The sequence below is a fragment of the Pezoporus occidentalis genome, unplaced genomic scaffold, assembly GCF_034315485.1.
Source record: "Pezoporus occidentalis ecotype Australia unplaced genomic scaffold, CSIRO_AGI_Poc_V1 ctg4, whole genome shotgun sequence".
NCBI classification, from domain to species: domain Eukaryota; kingdom Metazoa; phylum Chordata; class Aves; order Psittaciformes; family Psittacidae; genus Pezoporus; species Pezoporus occidentalis.
Genome location: NW_026915724.1, coordinates 6,115,380 through 6,140,851, shown reverse-complemented (window position 1 = coordinate 6,140,851; position 25,472 = coordinate 6,115,380). Strand labels below are relative to the sequence as shown.

The 25,472-nt window shown below is 38.1% G+C and overlaps 1 protein-coding gene across 2 annotated transcripts; it reads left to right on the top strand.

The window, feature by feature from the left end:
• The first annotated feature begins 262 nt into the window (after positions 1 to 262).
• Positions 263 to 24,021, top strand: YTHDF3 (YTH N6-methyladenosine RNA binding protein F3). Of its 2 annotated transcripts, XM_062633297.1 has the most exons (5): positions 263 to 420; positions 2,447 to 2,471; positions 7,532 to 7,617; positions 9,047 to 10,639; positions 21,346 to 24,021. In XM_062633297.1, the coding sequence occupies exons 1-5, from the start codon at positions 397 to 399 to the stop codon at positions 21,367 to 21,369; spliced, it is 1,752 nt and encodes a 583-aa protein (XP_062489281.1). In that variant the 5' UTR covers positions 263 to 396; the 3' UTR covers positions 21,370 to 24,021. The 2 variants fall into 2 exon arrangements, with proteins under 2 accessions (XP_062489281.1, XP_062489282.1); XM_062633298.1 differs by lacking the exon at positions 7,532 to 7,617 and having other exon boundaries at positions 317 to 420.
• Positions 24,022 to 25,472: the final 1,451 nt, after the last annotated feature.

Genomic DNA, 25,472 nt, shown 5'->3' with positions numbered 1-25,472 from the left:
CCGCCCCACGTGACATGGAGGCGGGGACGGGAAGGGAAAGGTCAGTGTCGACGCCGGCGGAGGGGGAGCGGAAGGTCAGGGTGCCGCGGAGCGGAAGTGGGAGCCTGAGCTCGTCCGCCATTGTGGGGAAGCGGAGCCTAGAGCAGGGGGGAAGCGGTGCTGCGTCCGGCCGGTCGGCTCCTTCCAGTGGGAACCCGATCGGCGGCGGCAGCGAGCCTAGGCGGCGGCGAAGACAATCAAGCGGCGGCGGGGAGGAGGAGGCGGAGGAGGAGGAGGCGACGTCCGCTGCGGTGAGCGGAGCGGCGGGCGAGCGAGCGAGCGAGCGAATCTCTGGCGTGCGGAATCACTCGAGGCCCAGGCGGAGCGGAGCGAGGGGATCGCGGCTCCCCGTGAAGAATGTCAGCCACCAGCGTCGACCAGGTACCGGCCGCGGAGCGGAGGGGCGGTTGCCCGCTCCCTGCCCTTTTCTCATCTCTGGCTCATCGTTAGCCCCGGCGGGGGGGGGGGGTGGCAGCTAGGCGGCCACCTGCACCTTCCCTCGTCGTTGGGGCGGTGCGGTTCGCGGCCTTCTCCTTCCCGCCCTCCCTCTTTCCCCCGCCGCCGCCATAGGGAGCAGCGATTAATCGGAGCCGGTGGCGCCCGGGATGGCAGACCCCTTTCCCAGCCCGGCAGGCCCTATTTATAACTACTGATCCGCGGCAGAGCCGCTCCGCCTCCTCGCCCGCAGGGCCCGCCGGCGCTCAGCCCCGCGCCTCCCGGCCCGCCGCCCGCTCGGCTCTCCCCGCCTGGCCGGCCCTTCGGTGTGTTCCGACACCCTCCCGGCCCAGCCCCTCCGAGCTCCCGTTTTCTCTCTCGGCTCCCGGAGCGCCTGGGTGCCGGGCTCCCCGCGGCTCTCTACTCCGTCTCTTCCCTCCCAAGGCACCCCTAATTTCTCAGGCTCCTCCTTACCGCATCATTTCTCTTCTGTCACCCATCTCTTCTCCCTTCGGGCTCCTGGTTTTTCGTCCTTCCCCGCGGCCTCCGCTTTTCCTAGCTGTTCTCTCTGCGTGCGCTGTGCTGCACTTTTTTAGAAGCTTCTTCATGGAGCTTAAGAGTTTGTTATTTTGTATGTTTGCTAGGCCTCCATTGGCGTTTCTTTCCGGCTGGAATCTGTTCTGTCTTGGTCTTTGCTTCTTCGTGGGCTTCTGCCACTCCCTGAAAGTTTTGGCCCTGCATTCTGCTGCTCCCTTTAATTTTGTGTCTCTGTCTTTAATGTTTTATTTCTTAAGTCCCTGTGCATGCTCCCAAGTTTCCTTTTAAGCACTTCTTTCTAGCTGAATGATCTCTTAGTTTTTCATTGCTCAGTCTTCCACGAAGGCTTCTTCCCAACTTTTCTAGTTCCATGTCTCTTGTTCGTCTCTGCATGCCTTGGTGTTTGGATCAGAATCATCCTAAATGATGAGGCGTTTGGGGGGTTTAAGTTTACAGAGGTTTTTTTCTCTGGTTTTGGGAGATGGAAGTAACCAGTGCAGCCTTAGAACAGTGTTAAGCACTGTTACGATAACTCTGAAGCAGATGCACATGAAAGCAAGATGGAGGGGGTTGCCTTCTAAACTTTCAAACCTCTGAATACTGTTTTTTTTAGGACTAAAAATCATTAGAGAGTAATGGAGCTTTGGAAACCCTCCCATGTTTACTTGTATGTAGGAGCAGAGATGAACTAGGTTTTCATGGGCTGACTTTTGTTTTTTCCTAAGCTATTTTATTTTGCTATAGAGGAATTAAGGATACTGCAACTTGTACTGTTACAGTGATTCTTAGTGCATGGCAGAGTGTTCTGTAATAACTAATCGTGAAAAGAAAAAAGTCCTCCTTATTAGTTCCTTGTGTGAAAGCTTCATACAGGCTGCATCATTTTCTCAGTGTAATTGCCTAGATGAGGAATGCACAACTTGTAGTTAAGCTTACAATATCACTCTATATTCCTTTGTGTATCTAAACAACAAGGCACTGTACAGTACTGCCTGATAAGAACCCATCAGTCAAAAGATGACATATGATAAGTTCTCATGAAGTTCTAGTACTGGTAGTTACCTTAAGCTACTAACTTTAATTGTTCTTTTACTCTATGCTTTGTTTATTGTTTATATTTTGGGGAACACATGACGCAATCAAAATCCATTTGTTCACGTTTTCAACACCATTTATGCTTTACAAGCTGTAGAAGACTAGGTTATTTCAATCTTTTTGGTGAAATTACTTCTGTTTTTAAGTTTTGCTTAAGGTAATATTTTACATTATTTTATATAACAATAGTTTTTACAATAGCATGTTTTTAATAATATTTTAAACTGATACATAAGTTGAAAGAGCAGGTTGGCAAATAAATGGAATTATCCTGAAGTAAACATTAGAGGATTCTAACTGTATTTGTTTTGCCTCTCCCCCCCCAATTTTCTACATACAGAGACCTAAAGGACAGGGAAATAAAGGTAAGTTGAGTCCTTGTATTTCATCACTAATATTGCTGCTTATGGAGGTTAATATGTCTTCAGAAAATCATGGGAAGAGAACGTAGCTATTGAATGTCTTATTTCAGAGCAAGATGACAGGAAATTTTGTGCCAAAATGTTGTTTCCCAGCATTTTTACTGCAGCACAGCAGTGCATCAATTTAAAATGGTTTATTTTGCAAATGAAGATTAATGTCAGAAGTAAGATGATAACCTAGCAATTTCTTTTTAGTTGATAGTGATATGATTGTGTAATCTCTTTAACAGTACACCTTGGGCCTTTCTGTGCAGAGAATAGAATCAGTCTACTAGAATCATCAGGAAGAATCTTTTGAACAGCTTCCTTAGCTTGTGAGACAACAGCCACGTGACTATTTAGTTACTCATATCTGTGAGCAGAACACATCACCTTCCTTATTCTCGGAATCTTTGTGGGCTTTTCATTTCAGTGTCAGTATAGAATATTCCCTTAGTGTTAGTAGGCCTTCTGCTATTCTACTTTTTTCCATATTTCTGCCAACACCTTAATTTTTAAATGCCATATTCAGTGGGGTTTCTTCTCTCCCACAAAAATAAGGAATGAACTACTTTATGTTCTTCTCTCTAAAATTCTTGGCAAGTCTGTTGTAAACAGCATCTCAGCTTGTATCTTGCAGTTTCTTTCTGGTTGGCAATTTCTTTTCTTTGACATAAAGACTAATACTCTGGGAATTCTTTTTGCCTAATCTGTACACTTGTGCCCATTTAATTTTTAGGTATAGAATAACATGTTCACCGTTACCTTCTTGTGTGAATATCCTTATTGTTTGTTTACGCAGATAAACTTTGCCTCTCACTGTTCATTATCTGAACTAGTCTAATTGTTCTCTGTGAATTGTCATTCAGTGTTAACTGCAGCATACTTTTTCTGTGTGCATATTACCTGCTGCTTATTACAAATATCACTTATGATGATGTTTGGTGAGTGGCACATGATTCTTGAATCTTGCGGAATTTGCTTGTTCCCTTTCATTTCTCTGCATTCAGAGTAAAATGAACTTGTGTTTACATCCTCAGACCTCCTCAGTTTCGTCACTCTTGAGTACTTGTTGTCTCGTATTCTAATACTTATATATTTCCTCCCCCCCCCCCCCCAAGAAAAAATAAAATGGCGTTTTTAACTATTTCTTTGTGTCTTTGAAATAGTTTTTATTTATATATTCCATATTGCCCTAAAATGAGAAGAAAAGTGAGAATCATTTTAACAAGTAGTTTGGGGTGTTGTGTTCTTTGAATTACCTTATCTCAGTTTTAGTAAGGTTATTGAGATGCATCTTCTAGAGGGTCATTCAAGTAGTTTTTGAACTGTACTCCATTTATATGGATAGGAGCAGATATATTAACCATTTCTAATTGTGTGTTATGTTGCAGTTTAACAGTGAAAATGTAAAAGTCAGCTTTAACTTATTTATGTTAGCATATTTTTGTGTGCTGTTGTTTGTAAATACCACAGAATGTTTGCATCAAGACACATCTCCTAGTTTGCTATGTATGGAAGAAATTCTTGTACTTCTGTACTTGGATTTGTATGGAATATATCCTTTTAAATATTGTATACTTCCTGTGTATTTTCTTGGTAAGAATATAACCTAAATGAAAACTGTAGTGAAACAAAGCAGAATCTCCTCCATTCTATTAAATTATTTGGTTTAATGTCTATTTAATGACACTAAGTTATGATTCAGCATTAGATTAAAGGGCTAGGAGGTTGGAGATGGTAGCACAGTGGAACATGAGTAGTTGCTTTGGTTTAGAGACTTTTTTGAGAGGATAAATTAAGTCGGTATCAGCAATCCTTACTAACAACATTTTAGCAGACAGTATTTTCTTTTCAGGTGCCGTGTTAGGCCCCAGGTTAAGGGAGCCTCAAGGGAAGATGTGATACTGAGTTTATAGACTAACCAGGGGTTGGTTCTGTGCATAAGAATTACAACGTTAGAGGATGCTAAAAGATTACGGTCCGCGGTTTTGGCAGCGCGTATGAGAGAATGTGAGTGAGCAGTATAAGGGGTGTATGCATGGAAATAAAACAGTTTTTCATATTGAAACAAAAAAATCCTAGACCTGCAAATGACAGGGGGAGGTAGCTGATTTGTATTGTTTAGTAAAATGTTTAGTGTGCCTTGTTTTAGTTAATTATAAATTGGTGTATTGTGCTGTTTCCCTTGACCAGAATTTGTGGGATTGAAATTCTAGTAGAACTGTACTATCCATCTGTTGTGTTGGATATCAATGATAGCATTTCAGAGACTTGAGTGAGTAAATTATCCTGTCTTCAAAGTTTTCTTTTGATTGTCAGCTACTGTACAGTTGACAAAACGTCAGAGCTGACATCAGTCAAATGATGATTTTTTTTTTTTTCCTTTGTTTGTTATGCCAGTGTATCACACCTGTTGTAGGGAAGTGCTGACTTGTGTTTACATATGTGTGTGTGTAATCTTTGGTTTTGTAGAAGGTTTAAATGTAAGCATTAGTTTTAAAACAAGAATGAAATGTCCTTTCTTTTTGTATTTATTGTTCACATTACCCAGGGTGTAATAACATCTAATGAAAAATTTATTCTTATGCCTTTGGCCATCGTTTGTGCATTTTGCAAGTGGTTATTCAAAGGACAGTAGTGGTTAAAAGAATATAAGCTTTAAGTTCCTTTACTTAATGAGTTGCTTCTTCCCAATATCCAATTACACTGTATGTTTTCACAGTGTTTGCAAAAGTATATGGTATTTTCAGAATTGGATTGATGCAGATATTTTTAGTAACTGTAGATTAGTTTCAATTAGTATTCTTCATTACTGCCCTGTTCAGTTGGAACTTAATGTGAGATTTTGGGAATAAGGCATGCATCTTAATCTGTTTCCTCTTGTTAAATGTGTGTGTGGGCTACATTCTTCATTATTAACACATTATGTAAGTTAGAATGAAAAACCAGAGGAACATGCTTCCAGTGATGCTGTTTCACTGAAAAATGTGTATGTTTACTAGGAAGGATGTCAGTGCAGAACTGTTTTGTGTCACCGACTTAAGATCTCAGTACAAAATGAATAAGAAATAATATTCTTGTAAGTGTATTTTCTATGTTACTTATAATGGCAGACCAAAAATAATTCTGTCTTAAGTGACCTTTAGATACCTCTGAAATAATCAGCACAGCAGATGCATGTTTTGTGAAGATTAGCTGTCAGTATGAGGAGATTAATTTTGATAGGATTCTGGTCTTGACATACAGCTGTTTATTCCTTTGTTTGTGGTAGCATGCTTTTAAGAAACTTGTATGCTGCCATCTGTGTTTTTCATTATAACAGAATTCTGTGTGAGAATTGTGCTCTCCTACTATTTGGTTAAGTCTAAGCAATAGCATCAACAAAAGATTTTGAGGCTCATCCGTCATGTGACTGGGCCAAATATAGAGAGAAATATAGTCTTCCAGCTCATTGATATGTTATCATTGTGTGTAAATTTAGGATGATTAATGACCTTTCCTGAAACTCTTTATGGGAAAGAAAAAACCTCAACACCTGCAATAAATTTTTAAATCTTCAAGAAGATATTTAAAACACAAGTTGCTTTCTTCCTTTCCAGATACTTGCTTTGAAAAAAAATCTTATGTTGTTCTGTGTTAAATTATGCATTTTTAGCTCTTTACTACTATCTGAAGTGAAATTTTCTCAGAATTTTAGTTGCTCCTGGTGATTTTGTCTGTTCTTCTGTATTTTTTTTTTTCTTTCCAGTTAGTTTCATTCCTTGAAAGCAATTTGTTTCAGAGATGTTAAAGTCAAATGTGGGGAAAGGAAAAATAATAATAAAATGAAGTGTCTTGGTCCAGGCACCACTTAGTTTGCAACATGAACTTTGGGTGGCAAAGCCTCCTTCTAATAAATTGGAAAAAACACCGCTCTTAAACACTAATTCTGATAAAGTTGAAGGTTTTGTTATATGGTTGCGTATACTTTTCAGAAGCTAAAACAGGGAAACCACTGAGTCAGCTCCTGATTTGTCATCTCAAGTTGTAAGAAAATCAGCTGTTGTAAGTTCTGCTGTCATGGTTTCTCAGTGCACCTTCCTGATCACTATAAAACCTCGAGAAATAAGAAAAAAAATGCATTCAGAAAAGCAGTTATTTATTTTTGAGAAGAGGTCTTAATCTTCAAACTGTATAACTGCAAACTGCTGTTTTAAGTCCCTGTTCTACTTTGCACCACGGGAAGCAGTGGAACCTAGTAGAAATTTGTGCAATTTGACTTTGTTTGAATAGTAGCCTAGGGGAGGGTAGGGAGACACTTCAGGTAATTTGGGCAGCTGGAAAATTCCAGGTGGGTGTAATGCCTTAGATGAAATTAAAGGTAATAGGAGGCCAAGTAGAGCTGGTAAGAAGAGATTCCAATGTATAGGGGCATATATGCTAGGAAAGGAATTGTAATTACCGTTGGGGACTTTAGCTCTTGTTTCTCTCCTGCTTTGTCCCCTCAGAGCTTCAGAGATGCCACTAATGCAGAACACTATAATAGTTACGTAGGAAATACAGAATAAATAGCTGAATAATGGTGTCCTTCATGGTTGTCTTGGTGGGTAACTGCCTTTCCTCCTGGCAGGAGAATGTTGTATGTTACAACTTTCCCTGAACCTATTGAGTATGTCTGATCTGGTTGGTCGGTCTGCACATTTGCACTTGGTCTGGTACTTCTGGAAATGCTGGATTTACTGCCTGTGCAAATAAGGTGTGCCTATAGTTTTTTCTTTGTCTTTGGAGCTCAGGAAGGAGTAGTCAGGAATAGTCTTCTCTGGTTTCCATCTTTCCAGACCTCTCTTGAGATCTGATCAGGATCATCAGTAGAATGAGCTATTTTCTTTGACTTTAGAAAGCAGTGTGTAGAATAGTATGTCCAGTCTTAACAAAGCATAAGTAGAAGCATTTCAGTTTACAAGTGATTAAGAAGTATTATCTAGATTAAAAGTGCAACATAGATCTTCCAGAGAGCATACCTAATACAGATTTACTTTTAGTTTCAGTACAAAACGGTTCGATTCATCAAAAGGATGCAGTAAATGACGATGATTTTGAGCCATATCTAAGTAGTCAGACAAATCAGGTAAGTGAGCATTGTTTACTATATTGAAGTTAATTTTGGAGTTCAACTGACTTCTAGACTTAATTTTTGGATGATATTTCTTAGCATTACTTGCTTGAATATTCATTGAATTTTTATTTTTTTTTTTTTTATCCTTGTCTTATCATACAGTATCTTAAACAGGTAAAATCTTCTTAATCATTCTGGAAAAAATTCGGTTTGAAAGCATGCTCTGATGTGTTCTACTTTTGTGCTTGTGCTCTGACTTCAGAAAAATAAAGTTACAAGAAGCTTGAGGAAACAAAGCAAACCCAAAGACCAAAACGCAAACAATAAATCAAAACCCCACAACTTAAAACTTGCCATGAGATCATCATTTATTGGATACAGTTCAAAACAACAACTTAATTTGCTCTGAGAAAATATTAACTGCTTGGACATGATTTCTTTTGAAGTTGGTAGAGGTAGCTCACAGTTGATGGCAAAATAGATTGAAGCGTAATATTACTACAGTTTAGTTACAACTCTTCTGCCAGGAAGTTAATGAGCAGTGAATTGTCTCTGTAGTCAAAAGTTAATACTTGTTAAGTTTGTAAACTGTAGCAGTCTTGAAAGAGGGAGAAAGTACAAATTATTAAAAGGCTTTGAGAATTTTGCTTGCATTCTCATTTTGTTGTTTTTTTGGTTTTTTTTTTTAGTTGTTTTTTTTTTTAACACAACATGAAGGAAGCATCAGCTAGAAGATGATAATTTTGCATTGCTTTCCCAAAACCATCGGAAATGATATAGGGGTAGTCCTTCAAGTGTCTTTGAACTTTATCTTCTCAAGAAGTAAATGCTGTGGTTTTCCATGAGTCTTGGGAAGTATGATTTGAATTTAGCTAGGAAACTTTGTTCTGCTGTATAGTACTTAATGACCATTCTCAACAGCGTAGAAATGTTATGGTTTGGTTGTTGTTCCTGCTGAAAGACAGACATTCTTGTATCCTTTTCACTGTAATATTCCAGCAGGAAGCGAGAAACAGCTAGAAGTGAGGAATTTGACAAATAACTAAGAATACCAAAACTTCAGATCGTAGTTGCAGCTATTTTTCTGTGTTTATGAAATTACAGTTGTTAAGACTTTCTTTTTTTTCCTTTTTTTTTCTTTTAGTAGCTTGTTATTTTCTTCATACTGTTGACATGGAGGCATTTTAAGCTTAGCTTAGTTACTAAAAATAATCTATTACAAAAATGGAGCTCCTTAGTCCTTTGAGAAGGTCTCTTGAGGAAAAAATGGCCATATCTAATGGATACTTTGTGCATCTTTTACACTAGGAGGAATGGTGGAAGTTACAAACGCATTCATGTAATCTTTAAAAATGTTTTGGACTGCAGTACAGTGTATTGGGTCTTTTTCCCTGAACATAATGTCTGTATTGCTGATTTTTGGTCTTATTTTCTTTTTCAGAGTAACAGCTATCCACCAATGTCAGACCCATATATGCCTAGTTATTACGCTCCATCTATTGGATTTCCATACTCTTTAGGCGAAGCAGCATGGTCAACTGCAGGTGACCCTCCAATGCCATACTTGACAACTTATGGACAGATGAGTAATGGTGAACACCATTACATACCTGATGGTGTATTTAGTCAACCTGGGGCATTAGGAAATACCCCTCCGTTTCTCGGGCAGCATGGATTTAATTTTTTTCCTGGGAATGCAGACTTCTCTACATGGGGGACAAGTGGATCTCAGGGACAATCAACGCAAAGCTCTGCTTATAGCAGCAGCTATGGCTATCCGCCTAGTTCTCTTGGGAGAGCCATAGCAGATGGACAGGCTGGATTTGGCAGTGATACTCTGAGCAAGGTGCCTGGGATTAGCAGCATTGAGCAAGGCATGACTGGACTGAAAATTGGTGGAGATATGACAGCCGCTGTGACAAAAACTGTAGGCTCAGCTCTTAGCAGTACAGGTATGACAAGCATTGCAGCAAACAGCGTGCCCCCAGTTAGCAGTTCAGCACCTAAACCAACCTCATGGGCTGCCATTGCAAGGAAGCCTGCTAAACCTCAGCCGAAGCTCAAGCCTAAAGGTAATGTGGGCATTGGGGGTCCTGCTGTACCGCCACCACCTATAAAACACAACATGAATATTGGAACTTGGGATGACAAAGGGTCAGTAGTAAAAGCACCCCCAGCCCAACCAGTACTGCCTCCTCAGACTATAATCCAGCAGCCTCAGCCATTAATTCAACCACCACCACTGGTGCAAAGCCAACTGCCTCAACAGCAGCCTCAGCCACAGCAACCACAACAGCAACAAGGACCTCAGCAGCAGGCCCAGCCTCACCAGTTGCAGCAGCAGCAGCTGCAAAACCGCTGGGTAGCTCCTCGTAATAGGGGTGTTGGCTTCAGCCAGAATAATGGAGCTGGTAGTGAGAACTTTGGTTTAGGTGTTGTATCCGTCAGTTCCTCACCTTCTGGTGTGGAAGTGCACCCAGTGCTGGAGAAACTAAAGGCCATAAATAACTATAATCCCAAAGACTTCGATTGGAATCTGAAGAATGGACGGGTGTTTATAATCAAAAGTTATTCAGAGGATGATATTCATCGCTCCATTAAGTACTCTATCTGGTGTAGTACTGAGCATGGTAATAAGCGCTTGGATGCTGCTTACCGTTCCCTGAATGGAAAAGGCCCACTCTATTTACTCTTCAGTGTGAATGGCAGTGGACACTTTTGTGGAGTGGCTGAGATGAAGTCTGTTGTGGACTACAATGCATATGCTGGTGTCTGGTCTCAGGATAAGTGGAAGGGGAAGTTTGATGTCAAATGGATCTTTGTCAAGGACGTTCCCAATAACCAACTGCGGCATATTCGCTTGGAAAACAATGACAACAAACCAGTTACCAATTCGAGGGACACTCAAGAGGTACCCCTAGAAAAAGCCAAGCAAGTGCTTAAAATAATTGCTACTTTCAAGCATACCACCTCAATCTTTGATGACTTTGCACATTATGAGAAGCGTCAAGAGGAGGAGGAAGCCATGCGTAGGGTAAGAAATCAGTGTCATTATAGTAGCTCTTCTGTTTTTTTTCTGGTTTTGGAAACCTTGTTTTTCATACAACTGGAACTTGAATGTGTGAGTGTTGAATCAGAAAGTGGTGCTTTTTACCCAGGGTGTCTGTACTTGATATAATTGGCTTTTAATGAAAAGATTGCAGTTCCTGTAACTTAGCACAGGTATGTGTTTAACTACAATACTAACGTAGGCCTGCACAAGTGGACTTCTAACATGTTTCACCCTTCAAAGTAAACAAAACCTGAATTAAGTATATTATCTATAACTCAGGTATTTTAGTTTAGATGGACATTTCTGATAGTTAATTTCCTAAAAAAAATAATTAAAGACTAATATATAGTTAATATCTGCAAAGAAGAGTATACATAGGATAAATCTATACAGAAACTTTTTTTGTATTGGAGAAACTTCAGATAACCAGACGAGCAAAAAAGTCATTTAATTTAGGCTGCTGTGTAGTACTTTGTCTTGTGTGTACTTTCCCTACTTGTGTTCACCATTGTCCACATTATTTACTTTTGCTATATTTATTTTCCCCCCGAGGCTTGCTAGTAACTAAATGATATGGTTAGAAACGTATCAGGAAATATTGTACTTGTTAGATGATGTGCAAGTATGCAGAAATGGGAGTTTGCATCAGTGCAGTTGGGTGGTAGTGCTCTCTGTTCAACCTGTCACACCACCTACATAACCATGCCCCAGCCCCAAAAATCTAGGGTTTATACTAGGTAGGGGCCTTGTGGGATGTGGCATCTTGAAGTTCACTTCTTGAAGCTGCCACAATTTTGGCTGTGCAAGAAGTTCACCTGCTTCACAGTCTCCTTTTAGATTTCTAGTACTGCAGTGGTTCCACTCTTCTTGTATGTTCCTAATCCTTCAACGCACATGTTGCATCTTATAAACCAGTTGTGCATGCACAAAATCAATTTTATAGTTTTATTGCACAGCTCTGCAATAAATTGTCACATTGAAAGTTTTTATTGTTTGGAGACAAGATGAATATCCCAGTTGGGTGTGTAGTGCCTTTTGAATTTTTTTTTTCCAGAAAGAAAACTCAATATGTCCTAAGTCAGTATTGTTACTTCCATGCTATCTTGATGGTGGAAGAATGGGCAACGTTCTAAACTATATATTCAATGTAAGGGAAAACTTTGAGGTTTTAGTACAACTTCACTGTGATTTTGATAATGTTTCAGGGCTAAGACTATCATCTTTCTTCTGTGTCATTCATGTTTCAGTATTTTGTAAATTTTTGATGGTGTAAGGCACTCCACAAATGACTGGCTTGCTTCAAAAGTATGTACTTTTGTGAAAAAAGGAGTTATAATCCAGACATGCCCAAGCAACTGAGGAAGATATATTCCATTTGTGGTTTTGTTTCCTCAGTAAGTAGATGAAGCCACAAAGTATAATGGAGAGGGGGAACACAGTGTTTCTGTATATGCTTAACTTAAGATTCAGAGTACAAAACTTAGCATTTAGTAGGTCTCTAACTAGTTGACTCTGATTATGCATATTTGTGTAATAAATAACGTTGTTTCTTTTAATACCCTCAGGGAACCATACAGTACCTGTATGACTCAAGTACTGAACTCTGCGTTTGTCTGTTAAGCTATCTTTGCCAATACTATTGAGAGAAAACATAGTAGTCAAAGATACTAGGCATTGATTCTTCTGCAGCATTGTACAAACTGGTTTTGAGACAAATGCTGAAAAAATTACCTTAGAGCTGGATATCTGGTTGTAAGGTTTTGTCTTTGTAGATATATTTGAGATTGACCTTAAGGAAATGAGTACGTATTTAAAATATAGGAAGTCCAAATTAATCTGTAGTTACTAAGAGTTCATCTTTATCATTCTCTTATGATTATTGATGTTAAACCTCTAGGTTTCTTCTGTATCGCACAATGTACAAGCAACCCATCTTTAAATTGTAAACATACAATTGTTAACTCTTCTATGATTCAAGTATAGTTTGGAAATGCAACAATTAGTATTGTAAGCCCTGGTTTATGGTTAATTGAGTAATCCTTTATTACTAGTGCCAGCTAGGCTTTTATGGAGCTGTATTTAAATTTGTGTACTTTCTACTGCCAGTAGAACTGTGTAAATTAAGTTCGTGCCCATTTTCTGTGGCAGTTGGGGCAGTCAGTTTCCAGTGTTTTGGTCATGAAAAATATGTTTACCGCTTTTAATAAAATATTAAATGCATCAGGCAGTAGTAGTCATTTACATGTTCCTTGAAGGTTCAGTTAATGTTTTATTGTTGCATAGGTGGTAGCAAACTTTCATGTAACCAGTGATCTAAACATAGTAAACAGCATGTGATTTATGGATTTAATTTACTTTATGACTGTTCATCATTCTAGCTAACTTACTTTAAAATAATTGGTTGTAAAAGTTTAATCTTAACAACTCAGGGGGATCAATAATTAATTTCCAATATGACCCAGCAGTATGTTTTATTAAAATATGGCAGCATAGTTATAAAAGTGCAAGGAATAATATGTGACTAACATGAAACTTCAGTCACTTTGCCATTTGATAGTTTACTTGCAAATGACTATGAATAGTCTCTTTAAGTGTAAATATTAGAACTCTGGTGTCTGCCACTATTTGATCTGATCCTGGTGTCTGGAGGGTACCTACAGTTGGGGTTGGAACCAAATTGTGCACTAACTATTCACACTTTTCTTATGGCTCAGGTTTCAGTGTTCTATTTTAAACATACAAGTGCTGTGATCTTTTACCAAAGGAGCTAAGAAATCTGTGAAGTTCTCCATGAGTTCTCTCAGTAGGATATTGAAGTAATCTGAAATTGCATTAGTCCTTAGTTTGACCTGTTGCTTTGTGGTGTAAATGTGCATATTTGTTTGGGAGTGTGGTGGGGGGGCGGAGTTTGTATTAGTAGTTATGCACCTGATCTTCAGTAAATATATAGCTCAAAAATAAATGTCTCGTATTAAAAATGCAGCTGTTGGAAGATTATACCTTACCTTCAGATGGTGGCTTGTTAACCTGCAGTTACCTCTTGTCCAGGGACAGCTTTTGTTGCTTTTTGCTGCACAGTTCTACTTTTGTAGCATATCATTGAAAAAAAGATCATGGCTCCATGTAACTGTAAAACACTTTAAATGTTTTTCTTAGTGAGATAGTTCAGAAAAACAGTATAATTTTCATCCATGGGGAAGATAGAGGAATTCAATATGTATTTGTTTATCTAATTTACGTTTAGAATTTTTACTTTTCAGGAAGCCTTTGGCCGATAAATAGCATTTAAAATACTAGCTTTCTCCTGTTGTACTACATATCTTATAATAGGAATGCAGATATAGCTGAAACTTTGACTGTTGAAGTGAGTATTTCCTCTGCCCCACTTCCGATACTCGTGTAATTGGTTGTTAATCTGGCTGCAGTGTTAAGCAGTGTAACTCCTTTCCACTCCAGGTCATTGCTGACTTTGTGCTTGGTTTGATATTTCTTAAAAATACATTGAAGGAAGGAAGGGAGAGAACATCCATCAACTGTAGACACTTCTTCCTCCTCCAGCCATCCCTATTAGGTTATAATGTCAAAATGAGTACATTCTCATTCCTTGTACAAGCCAAGAATTGGACAACGTTTTTAATGTAGTTAAATGATAGCTGTACCAGATGACTTTTTAAGGTTTGTGTGTTTTCATCTAAGAGAGATTCAAAACGGTAAATGAAACAGGTTGTGTAATACCTGCTGAGAAACTTGTGCATTTCCTGTGTGCTTTTGATGATGTTTCAAGGACTATTATTTTTCAGTTTCCTTGAACTTGATGCTTATCTACAGTTTCATCTTCATAAATGAAAATGGTATTGCAGGTATCATGTTTGTTTTAAGAAGAAAGAAGGAGAAGATATGTTTTTTGTTCTGTTGATAATGATGAGTATGTACTCCTTGTCTTGGGAGAAGAGAATTATTTGGCTAGTGTAATTTTAGACATGCTGTTCCAGAATTTTCATCCCATGGTGATGTGCTTATTTAGCATGTCTTCATTTTCTTTTGTATCTCTAGTCTTTTGGAAATGCTTAAAAATTACCTGCAAATTTTCATGTTACAGACACAGGGATTTCAAATGTGCCTGGTTTTGGTGCATTTGGTGGAGTCAATTCTTTCTGTTCAGTGGTAGAGTTTAGAATTTATTACAGGATGGGGATAGTATGGAGAGGTCTCCATGTTAAAATATGGTATTAGAGTGACTGTGTAGGAGTTTGAGCAGTGATGTGTCCTGCCCTTCTCTAGTATGGGAAAAGATAATGCAAGGGGAAAAGTGCAGTATTGGACAGTTGAATGAAGGAGATGGAATGTAATTCAACTTACAGGCAGACTTAGTTTATAGTGATGCTTGCATTGATCTTGTCACGTTTTACCTTATGGTTTAAAATTCCTACCTACAAAGTTGAGCCTACAGGGTCCCTTTGCAGGGTGGATTTAAATTCTCTGACCTTGGGACTTGAAAGACCAGTTTCTCCTGTAAAATAGGGACCCCTATTGGAAAAGATAGGAATATCAACCAAATGGTTTACTTTAATGCTCAAGAGACCAGTTGTTTTTGGAATCTAATTCTTTAGTGTCCTTAAATATGAAGGTAGCTATCAAAGGAGGGACTACAAACTTCAGTTGAGCTAGAACTGTGACAGTTTACTTTTTCTAAATGCTGTGTCTTCAAGTTGGTTTTAAAGCAGAGAAATAATTTAAATCTCTACGTCTAGAGCAAAAGCAGAACCTTGAGTATATGTGAATAGATGTTAAAATTCATGCAGCAGCTTTCTGCTTCCTGCTGTTCCTCCTCAGATTGCAGTGCTTTGTTAAGAACAAACTGACTAGAACACTGGTGATTTTTCTGCAGTTTGCAGGGAAGAAATATGCCTGCATATTGCAAGGAAGTCACAACCTGTGTGACTCTCCACATAGTACTTCAGCCTTGCTTCATTGACTCGTATCACAGATGGCCTGGTTAGCAAAAACTCAAGTGAAGATTGCTGGTGGTGCTTTGTTAGAAAAAATAGAACTGTAAAACCATACAGATCTTGCATTGCTAGTAAAACTGTTTCTGTAGATTCAGTTGAATTAGGATTGTTTTATATCAAAGTTGATTGGCTTTAACCTTCAGATTCATCTAGTTGAAATGGTACATTACAAGAGTTCGTATCAGATAAGTAGTTTGAGCCCAGTTCTTTGTGAGCACCTTTTCAGAGGTTTGGTAGTGTACTTAATATTGACAGGTAATTATAATTCTTGTTTTGTTTCTGTACCTAGTGATTGTAGTCAGTTATGAAAAAGTAAACACAGCATTGCATGTTCATTGAACTTTCAAATAGAATATATGAGAAACCAACATAAAATAAGTTAATATTTTACTTATGGCAGACCGGAATTTGTGTTACATGTATGCAAAGAGCATGAGTGGTGAGGCTTAAAGAAAAATTGTCTGAGAAATTCTACCACAGTGTATTTTGTAGGCCCCGCAGTGGATGTCATTTCCCTTCCAAGGCTACTATAGAATCCTTAGCAGAGTAATTAAATAAGATCATCTTGTTGTTGCCCTTAGGCGTCTGAGAAAAATTAATGAAGGTGTTAGTCATTCTTTTGCTTCTTTTGCTGGGACAGTGTTCATCACTGAATGCAATTTCCATAGATGTAGCTAGAAGCTACCTGTTGTCAGACTTCAGAAGCTGATGCTGTACGCTGAGTATTGGTAACAAACATTAATGAGGATTTAGAAGCTTGATTTTTAACTTTTTAATGAACTTGCTGAAATGGCTGTCTTGTAGCTAATTGAAGTCTGATATTTCAAAGTGATGTGCAGCACTGAAAAAGACTCGCTACTTGTAGTTAGAATTGACCAATCCATCACTGAAGGTATCTTCTGGGGAAAACAAGACTGGAAGGGTTTTTCTGGTGCATGGAGTTCAAGCTTGGTTTCTGTAGAGCCTTTCCTTGTAGTGTTGTCATATGATACCTTTAGATAGGTTTCTTTCCTCACCTCTGCCTTCTGAATGTTTGTATCCTTTTATTTATGTACTGTGGAATTTCACATGTGAATTAAGTTCTTATTACCTTTATCATTTACCATAATAAAATAATACGTGCTGTCCATGTTCCATTAACAATGCATGTGTCTGCTCAAATGTAAACTTACTTACATTTTACTGTAATTTGTTCATACTATTATCACGAAGTATATTTCAGAGAGTGAAAGAAGTACAATGCCATCAAAACTGATAGGAAGATAAATAAATTAGAAGTCTAGGTCTTGCAGCTTTTTAGACTTTCTTAATATTTATATGCTTTAAAGCCTTGTTTACTGTCTGGAGTTCAAATGATCTGCAGCAGCAGGGTCTTGGATGAGTATTAATTCATAAGGCTTACTGGGAGAAGGAACTGCTCTGGAGTTGTAAAACCTCATTTGACTTCCTATGTTGAAGTTGATTTTTAATTTGTGGCTAGTAGTTTTCACATTGGGGTAAGGAATAGAAGCCATCCCTACAGGAGATAATTTCTGGGTCCATGTAAGGCTTCTATAAATCCTTCCCATCCGATTCTCCCTTCCCATCTTTCCAGAATTTCCAGAAGTGCTTCTCGCAAAAATTTATTTAAATATTTTTACCTAGTTTTGAGGTAATACCTGTGTTTAGGAGATTTGCCCTCTCTAGTTTGGAATTCAGGAGTGAGAAGCTTAAAACTATGTAAAATAAAGGTTCTTTTTTAAGTTTCAGTAATTTAGTTTATGGTAACAGCTGAGATCCTTGTCCTAAATGGAGTATAAACTCTTTCCAGCATTTTTCAGTTTTCTTAGTGATCTGTTTATCGTTGTGGTTCTCAAGCACTAAGGTCAACATTTATGCTGTCATAACTGTAATGGTACACTGGGGTGCAATAAACTGCAGATTATGGCTGATGCCATTAGTAAATGAGATTTCATGAACTCTGCTGCGGCTTCTCACCACCTCTGCAGCTGTCTGTTCTGCCTCTGCCAGGTGTTTGTGCCCACGCAACAGAGCTGGCAATGGAGATATGTGCCTGCGCCTCGCTTCACAGAATGCAGTCTGACATGTTAGCTTACAGTGCAGATGAACAGGGCTTTTAAATTGAAGATTATATCGCAGTTTGCAGTGAAGCAACTAAGATGTGCTACGTGTTCCCTTCTGCAGCTGCTGTGAGAAGGCTGCCTCTTGGCAGAGGGGCAAGGCAGACAGCTTCAGGCATGAACGTTTTAAACACTGCAGTAAGATGCAAAAGTAAGATGCAAAAGTTCGGCAAAATACAGGGGTATTTTTGCAAGTAGAGCTGATTGTGCAGGAGTTGACTCTGTGTGTGAGCTCTGCACTGTGAGTTTGCAATCCTGGATAGCTTTCAAAATGCACACAGTGAAATACTTGCACTTGCAACTGCTATAAAAAAAGCAAAGGTCCTTTCAGGTCTGCTTTCCCTCACCTTGAGCTTCAGTTTGTGGGATCTTGGTGAAAAAAACAAAAATACAGGTGAGGACTTTAGTTTGTTGTTAGTGTATCATTTATATTTTTGCTACTTCGAGTGAGGCTTTTTGATTTACCTTCTGTGTGACAAAAAGTTCTAGGGGTCAATATTTGTATGTATCTTGATAGTTTTGTTTTTTATCAAATTGGGTCAGGAGTCATTTTTGTTGCTTTGAATTTTGGAATTCTGTTAGCATAGAGATTTTGTTAAGCCTGAGGATAAATTACATTGCATCTACTTTCCAGTGTGGGATCATTTGATTAATGCCCTAAATTCAGAGGACTGAAATTTGGAAGTAAGTCACCCAGCCTTGCAGTTCAGACAGAGCGAATTCCAGATTTTTGTTTGCACTAGATCAATGCCTGTTTCCCAGGTCCAAGCATTTTTAGATTCACTTTCACTTGGTTAGTTTGTTGTGTGTGTGAAATCTGCTCCCTGTATGGTATGCAGCTGGCAGGTACCTTTAACCAGCCGATACATTCCCACATTGTTCTCGCTCAGATGGTATTTAAATTCCAAGTCCCACTCAGAAACTCCCCCTAAAGATGGGTAACCTCACCCTGGAAAGTTCTGAAGTAAAGTTGGCCTTTGGCAGGGAACTTAAGTTGATTGGAGAAGCTTTTTATCTGAGAGCATCCGAAGAGATGTGACTCATCTGAATGTAAGAAACGAGACGTTGTGTGAAAGGGAAATGCAGTCATTTACGCTGGAAACTTCCTCTGCTCCTGTGGTGGAAACCTGCTGGGGATAAAGTCTTCTGCTAGTTTGCCCATAATCACTGTTTATATAAAACCAGTCAAACAAAAGCCATCCCCAAAACCCAGAAGAATACTACTTTTTGAGACAGGAAAAGGCAGTGGTAGCAAGTCTCACCAGACTTGGAAGCAGGGAGTGTGTGTGTGTGTGTGTGTGTGTGTTTGTTAGTTCACTTTTGAGTGTAATACCACTACCTGTGTTTTAAATAAATCAAGTTTTCTCTGTCTGTTTTGCTGTCCAGAGTACCCAAATATCCTTGATACCAGTATCTGAAGAAAGTAATGTTGACTTGCACTGAAAAATGTCAAGTTTGTATGTCTGTGTTAAGTATTTAAATGTAAACATAGTAAAATGAAACTTTTGAGACCACAGAAAAAGTGGGTTGGGGGTGTTTTGAAGCCTTTTTTCCTCATAGAATTCAGAATGGGCTTGAAATTTGTAACAGCAGATAGTCAGGATATTGTTCCCTCTCTACTTTGAAATTTTATGAGCTTAAAAGCATTTTGATTTCAGGGGCTATGGAAAGCACAAGCTTGGTCAGTTTACTGTGCAATGCAGAGAGAGGCTTTCTAGACAGCTTGACTTAGTGGTTACATATGTAATACCTGCACATGAGCTGGAAGTGATGCTTAATTTATATATAGGTAGTATTGAAAATTGTTAAAATATTAATAACTCATTCATTAACACTGCAGTTTCACAGGCTCCTACTTCATACCACAGTAGTGTTTTTCAGCATGGTGCAGTTCTTCCAGTTGAACTCTGCTAATTGTAGAAGAATAATCCGAGATGTGCACAAGCAGGCTATTTTTGCATGCCTTACATGCATAGTGAGGCACGAGGCCAGTGATCATCTGTTTTCAGCCAAGATATGCCCTGTTAACATATCAGTTTGATAGTATCAGTCATTAATACCATCTCACATTTTAAAAACAGTATCTTGCTATGAAAATACTAGTCATGTCTCTTTGAACTAGGAATAAAATGATACCTAGCAGAACAGTGCAGTTATTGCTCTCGCTCTAAAAACACTGAAGTTCTGCCCTAGAGAATGTCCAATCTTAGATATATATCTCTTGGAGCCATGGGTTGCTTATTGTGACCAAGACCTCTGTGTGAGTTCTACTTTGGTGTTCATCTTGAGATAATTTGGAGGTCTGCCTTGGAGAGAACTAGATGATCACCTGGGCTCTAATAACCAGTATAAATGTTATATATCCTCTTATTTCATAATAGTGTCTTTTTGGCACCATGTGCTTGGGTTCATACACTAATTTGCACTTTTCCTAAACAGTTTCTAACATAATAAAGTTTCAGTATGGTATCAGAGTGGTTTTGAAATGCCTTCTGGTTTATTTTTGTTTTCCCTGCTACATTTATGTTCCATTTATAACATGCTGTGTAATACAATAATAATAAAAATACTGGGAATGAGGTTTCTGTTTTCTTCTGAGTGGAGGAGGGAACCTACCTCTCTTCCACAAAGGTATTTTAAAACATTTATATGACATGCTCAATTGTACATGTTAAGAAAGGCAATGCAATTGGAGATAAATTCTTAGCTTCTTAGAGTCAAACTACAGTGTTTTTACAGTCTAGAATATGTAACGAAGGCAGTGAGATACAGTTTATTGATCTGTTGTTTGGTGTTTTTTTTTTTCCCTAGGGGTAGTCATAAAGCCTAAGTGTATGTTTGTCTCAAAGTAAAGGAAATGGAGGGTGATGAGAAAGCACTCAATGTTACTCTGTTTAGTAACTTGTAGACTTGTAAGAAAGAGTAAGAATTTGTTAGTCCCTGATAAAGTGCAATTAGTATTTTAGCCCTTAATCATAGAAAGTTATTATATCATTGTTTGTATTGCACAGATGACATTGCACACTTTATTCCTTTACACTAAATGCAGCATCTTGCAATGCTGTGAAGGTGTTGTACGTGAATATGGCCTTGGCTGCAACTCAGGTTTGCATTCAAGTGATTTTTTTTTTTCCAGTCATTCCAACCTCACTGGTTTTGCATTTTGTTATTAAAAAAAAAAAAAAGTGTGGATGGCTTATTTTTATTGTTTTTCTTTCTACTTGAGAAATATGTTTATATGGAAGAGGAGGAGGTAATGGGCCAACTTGTTCCTTTACCTTTTGACCACATGCTGTGACATTTTATTGTAGGGGGCTTTGAATGACATAGTTGGGAATGGGATCTTTGCTTTTCCAGGGATATAATGGATGGAGAGTAGAATGTTTAAATATTCATGCAGAGCATTTCTTGACAAGTGAAGCTTTTTCCTTGAAAGCTTGTTGCCTGAATTAGAAATGGCAAGCAGTGCAACTGTTCTAATGAGAAGAAAGCAAGCAGATAATGTTTAACTGTATGTATTAACATGATTTTCTTTGTTTATGTTTCTGTTTTTTTTCAGGAGAGAAATAGAAACAAACAATAACTAAATGGAGATGTCCTGCTAGAATTACAACACTAATGATGTAGACTCTGGAAATGCCTAATATGTCTAAGAAGACGTTATTAAAGCTTTTTTCTGCTTAAGGTGACATCTTTGAACACTTTAACACAAAATTGACTCTTCTTGTAATGGTTCTCATCAGTGCATCTGCCCTTATACTCTCTCACCAAACACACTTGAGAACTGTACCTTCGTCAAGCACTTTCTGTCCTGAAGCTTTTACCAGTATCTGCTGTCTTTTGTATTTATGCATCCTAGCTAAGGCACAGGAGACGGAACGAATGCAAGGATTCATTAATTCTTTGAATTTGTTAAATACTAACATTTAACCATTAGAAGTGGTTCAATGATGTGAGATTCACATTGCTTCAACTTAATTTTTTCTTTGTTGTAGTTTTTTTAATTGTCAGTTTTTAGCTATTCAACAGATTTAAAAGCAAATCATGCCATATTTAGTCCTGGAGTAAAACTCAAGTCTAAATGTTCATGTGAAAATTATTGTAGTAATCTTTTAATATGGCAAAGCAACTTTAAGCTGCAGTTTAGCCAAATGAAACGTAACATGAAATTATACTAGAATGACATTTCCCTTGTTTCAAACTGTTTGGTGTAAGAGAATATTAATATGCAGCTTGGTGGACACCACCAGTTAATGCACATTTCTTTATTTTTTTTTTCTGTAACATGTATACTGAAAAAAGTGCATTTGTCTGAGGAACTGTTTGTTTGCTACCACTCAATGAATCTCAGTTTTGAGTAAATGTACCTCAGTCTAAATCAGACTTTTTATGACCTTTATAACTACATTTAAAATAATCTTTAATTCCTATTTCTGGGTGTTTGCAAGCCTTGACAGACTGCTATCATGAAAGTGAAAATTTACTCCTCTAGGTGATTCACTAGCTAAATAAACATAATTCTTGTTTAGCAAGCATATATTGTTTCTCAAATTTTTTTTCTTTCATTGTCCCAATATCCAGGTGTTTTTTTTCCCTATTAAAAAATATTTTGCGAAAAATACTTTAATCCCTGGAGATGACATATTCATAGCCATGTTAACATGATTTTTTTGTTAGAGCCATGCATCAAGAATTTTAGAATACGTAATTCTATATAAGTTTCTAACTTCTAAAAACGCTATCTTTTCTTTCAGTTTGTGTAGCAACACATTCTGTCTGCTGGAAGAGAATATTAAAAAAATGTTAAGCGGGTGTATTGACTGTACAAAATACTGAACAGCCTGTACCAAACTCCAGGGATAGCTTTCTCTTTTTAGAATGGCAGTGTAGAAGTCAGATATGTTATAGCTTAAAATAGCAATACCACATATTATTTGAACATGTTTCACATCTTACTGCCCAACACAGATGTTTATATTGTGTTTCAAGTCCTTCAGTTACAGATTCTGGCAAACAAAGTTCTGGAGTTTAAGTGGGAAAGGTTCATTTTGAATACAGACTATTTTGCTGTATTTTATTTCCTCTCTTCCAAAGCCCCTTGCACTCTTCTAACTTTGCAAATACAAAGTTCAATACACACTTATTTCTTGCTCATTGTTTAAATTGTTGTTTGAGACTGTGGAGTAGCAAATGGGAATCTTAATTCTTAGTGCCAGTTTTCTGGAAGCTCGAAAGAGAAGTCAGTCCTGTATTTTGGAGAAAAGAAGCAACCTCACTTAAATGCATATGTGTAACAAATAGCAAGTGGGTAAGGGAGTGATAAGCAAAGTGTGTATTGTAAGAGGAGACTAGGAGATAAAGGTTTCAAGCCCAAACCATATGAAATTTGGCTTAAGCCCCAAAATAGCGACTTCCATGTGTATCTGTTTCTTGCTAACAAGTTTTAAAGCTATTTGTTTCCCTCTGTTGGCTGATTTATGGATTACTGCCTATTATTGCAACTGTCATTGATCAGTTGAAGTGGCAAAGGTCAGTGTTGTGAGTCCAAAGAATGTAGTCCTGATGATCCCTCAGAGGATCAGCATGCTTCAGTTTCTTTGTTACAAAAATATCTAATGAAAATGCACAGAAGTTTCCAGTTAAAAGAAAGCTACTGTTAGAGTCAGGCATTCAGGAATTGATTGCATGTGCAACCTTAATTTGCTTCCACTGCAGTATACATATTTTTGCTGGCTTTGTTAGTATTTCCTGCTTTATCCCTTGCCTCTTTTATTCTAATAGCATGAGCATTGCTCTTGGGTTGAATCAGGTTTAGTATAAAATGGGTTCATCATGCCATTGCAGCCTTTGAAAGCTTGGAAAATGAGACAGGATTGTGAGAGAAGGAGGTGATCACATTTAGAGAGCTGTGACAGTTCTTACACTGTTCCAGGATTGCTAGCAAATCTACAAATAGAAGAGTTTTATTGCTGATGGTGTTAGTCATGTTGCGACCGATTTGCTGACTGCTGAGGGTTTAGTATGTGCAGCTGAAATGAAAAGGAATTTTATGTGCATATAAAGTACTGTAAAAATAGTATATAACATTGTAAAATCAGCTATGGAGTGCTGTACTAATTAATGGACATGTGAAACTTCTAGCCTTCAGCTTCCTTATGCACAAGTTCTTTTCCTCCAGAAAGAAAAGGAATGGTGCTTAATATCTCAAATAAATGTAGAAATACCTTTTTTTTTATTTTTGGTCTGATTTTTCAATACAGTGAAATTGTTGTAATGGCTGCTTGCTAATGGAGGAGTCAGTGGAACCCCTTTTCTGTTCCTGATGGATGTCTCCTCCTTTCTGTCAGAATTTGTTTTCCTGCGGTCCATACTGAGCCAGTTGAAGATGTTTTCTGCTGATTGAATGGTCTGGGCAGTCCTCTGTGAGGTTGTATGTTTGGAAGGGAGATGGCGGGAGGGGAAGGATGTGTCCTCTCAGAAGCAGGTACCCACTGTTGAATAGGCTTAGCTGCACTATAGCTACACACCTGTGGGTTGGTCAGCCAGAAGTGCAGCAGGATGTTTAAAACTGGGAAAGGCTCCCCAGGAAAAACAAAGAAGATCAATTCTGGTTTCAGTGTAAGATTTCAGTAGTTATACAGTGAAACATGGTAGCATGCACATTTAGCATACCAGGAGGAGGGGAGTAATGCAGGGTATTTTCCATTTTGACCACTTTTTTCACTTTGGAAGAGACTTGTGAATTCATTACAGAAAAGTTAAAGCTGGATGGCTTGTCCTAAAAATGCAAGTGGGACACATTAAAGTTGTATGAGTTTTGCTGACCTTTGAGTCTCTTGACTTTGTAACATCAGCATCTTCAACATACTTTTTTGGTATTTGACTTTGACAGGAAATAATTCCTGTCAGTTGAATGCTGAAGTTGCAGCCTTAAGAAGGATGTGGACACTAACCTGAGGGACTTGGATTGGGAAAAACTTGATATTTACAAGCAGACAAATTTAACTACTTCATATATTTTGTACTTCCAGGTTTAATTTATGAAATACTTGCTTCTCTGCATCCTCTTGCTCTGTTTTCTTTTTTTGGAGACTCTGGCAGTTTCATGATGCATGGTCTACAAAATTTAGATACAAAAAAACCCCAAACCCTGCCAAAATTTTTCTTGTTCCAGACAAATCTGTGGCACCAAAAAAAAAAAGATAACGTTGAACTCTTGGTCAAGTGTAAATATTCTAATATGTAGGAAGAAGCATCTTATAACTTGTCACTGTTCACTCAAAGTTGTATTTTGAAGGTGCTTTCTATTTCATAGGAGAATGTACATACTTGCAACAATATTCCTTGCACAAAGGAAGCTTCAAATAAACTACAAAAGTTTAAAATAAACTGGTTTGGTATATAAGCATCAGTGCATTTTTCCTAGCTGAAACTGAGTTGAAGCAACAGTAACAGTGTTTTTAATTCTGTGCATAGCAGTTACCTTAATTTTTCAAAATGGTTGGTGACTCTTTCACCAGAAGGATATTTACATACTTCAGCTGATTCTAGTGCAGTGAAAATCCAGCGTGGACAGTATTTGAATTTTCTGCAGCACTGATTTTTAAATGAATAATTCTAGGCATTCAGAACCAAATCACCCTTTAGGAATGGATTTTATGTGCTTTTCAAAACTATTTGAACTCG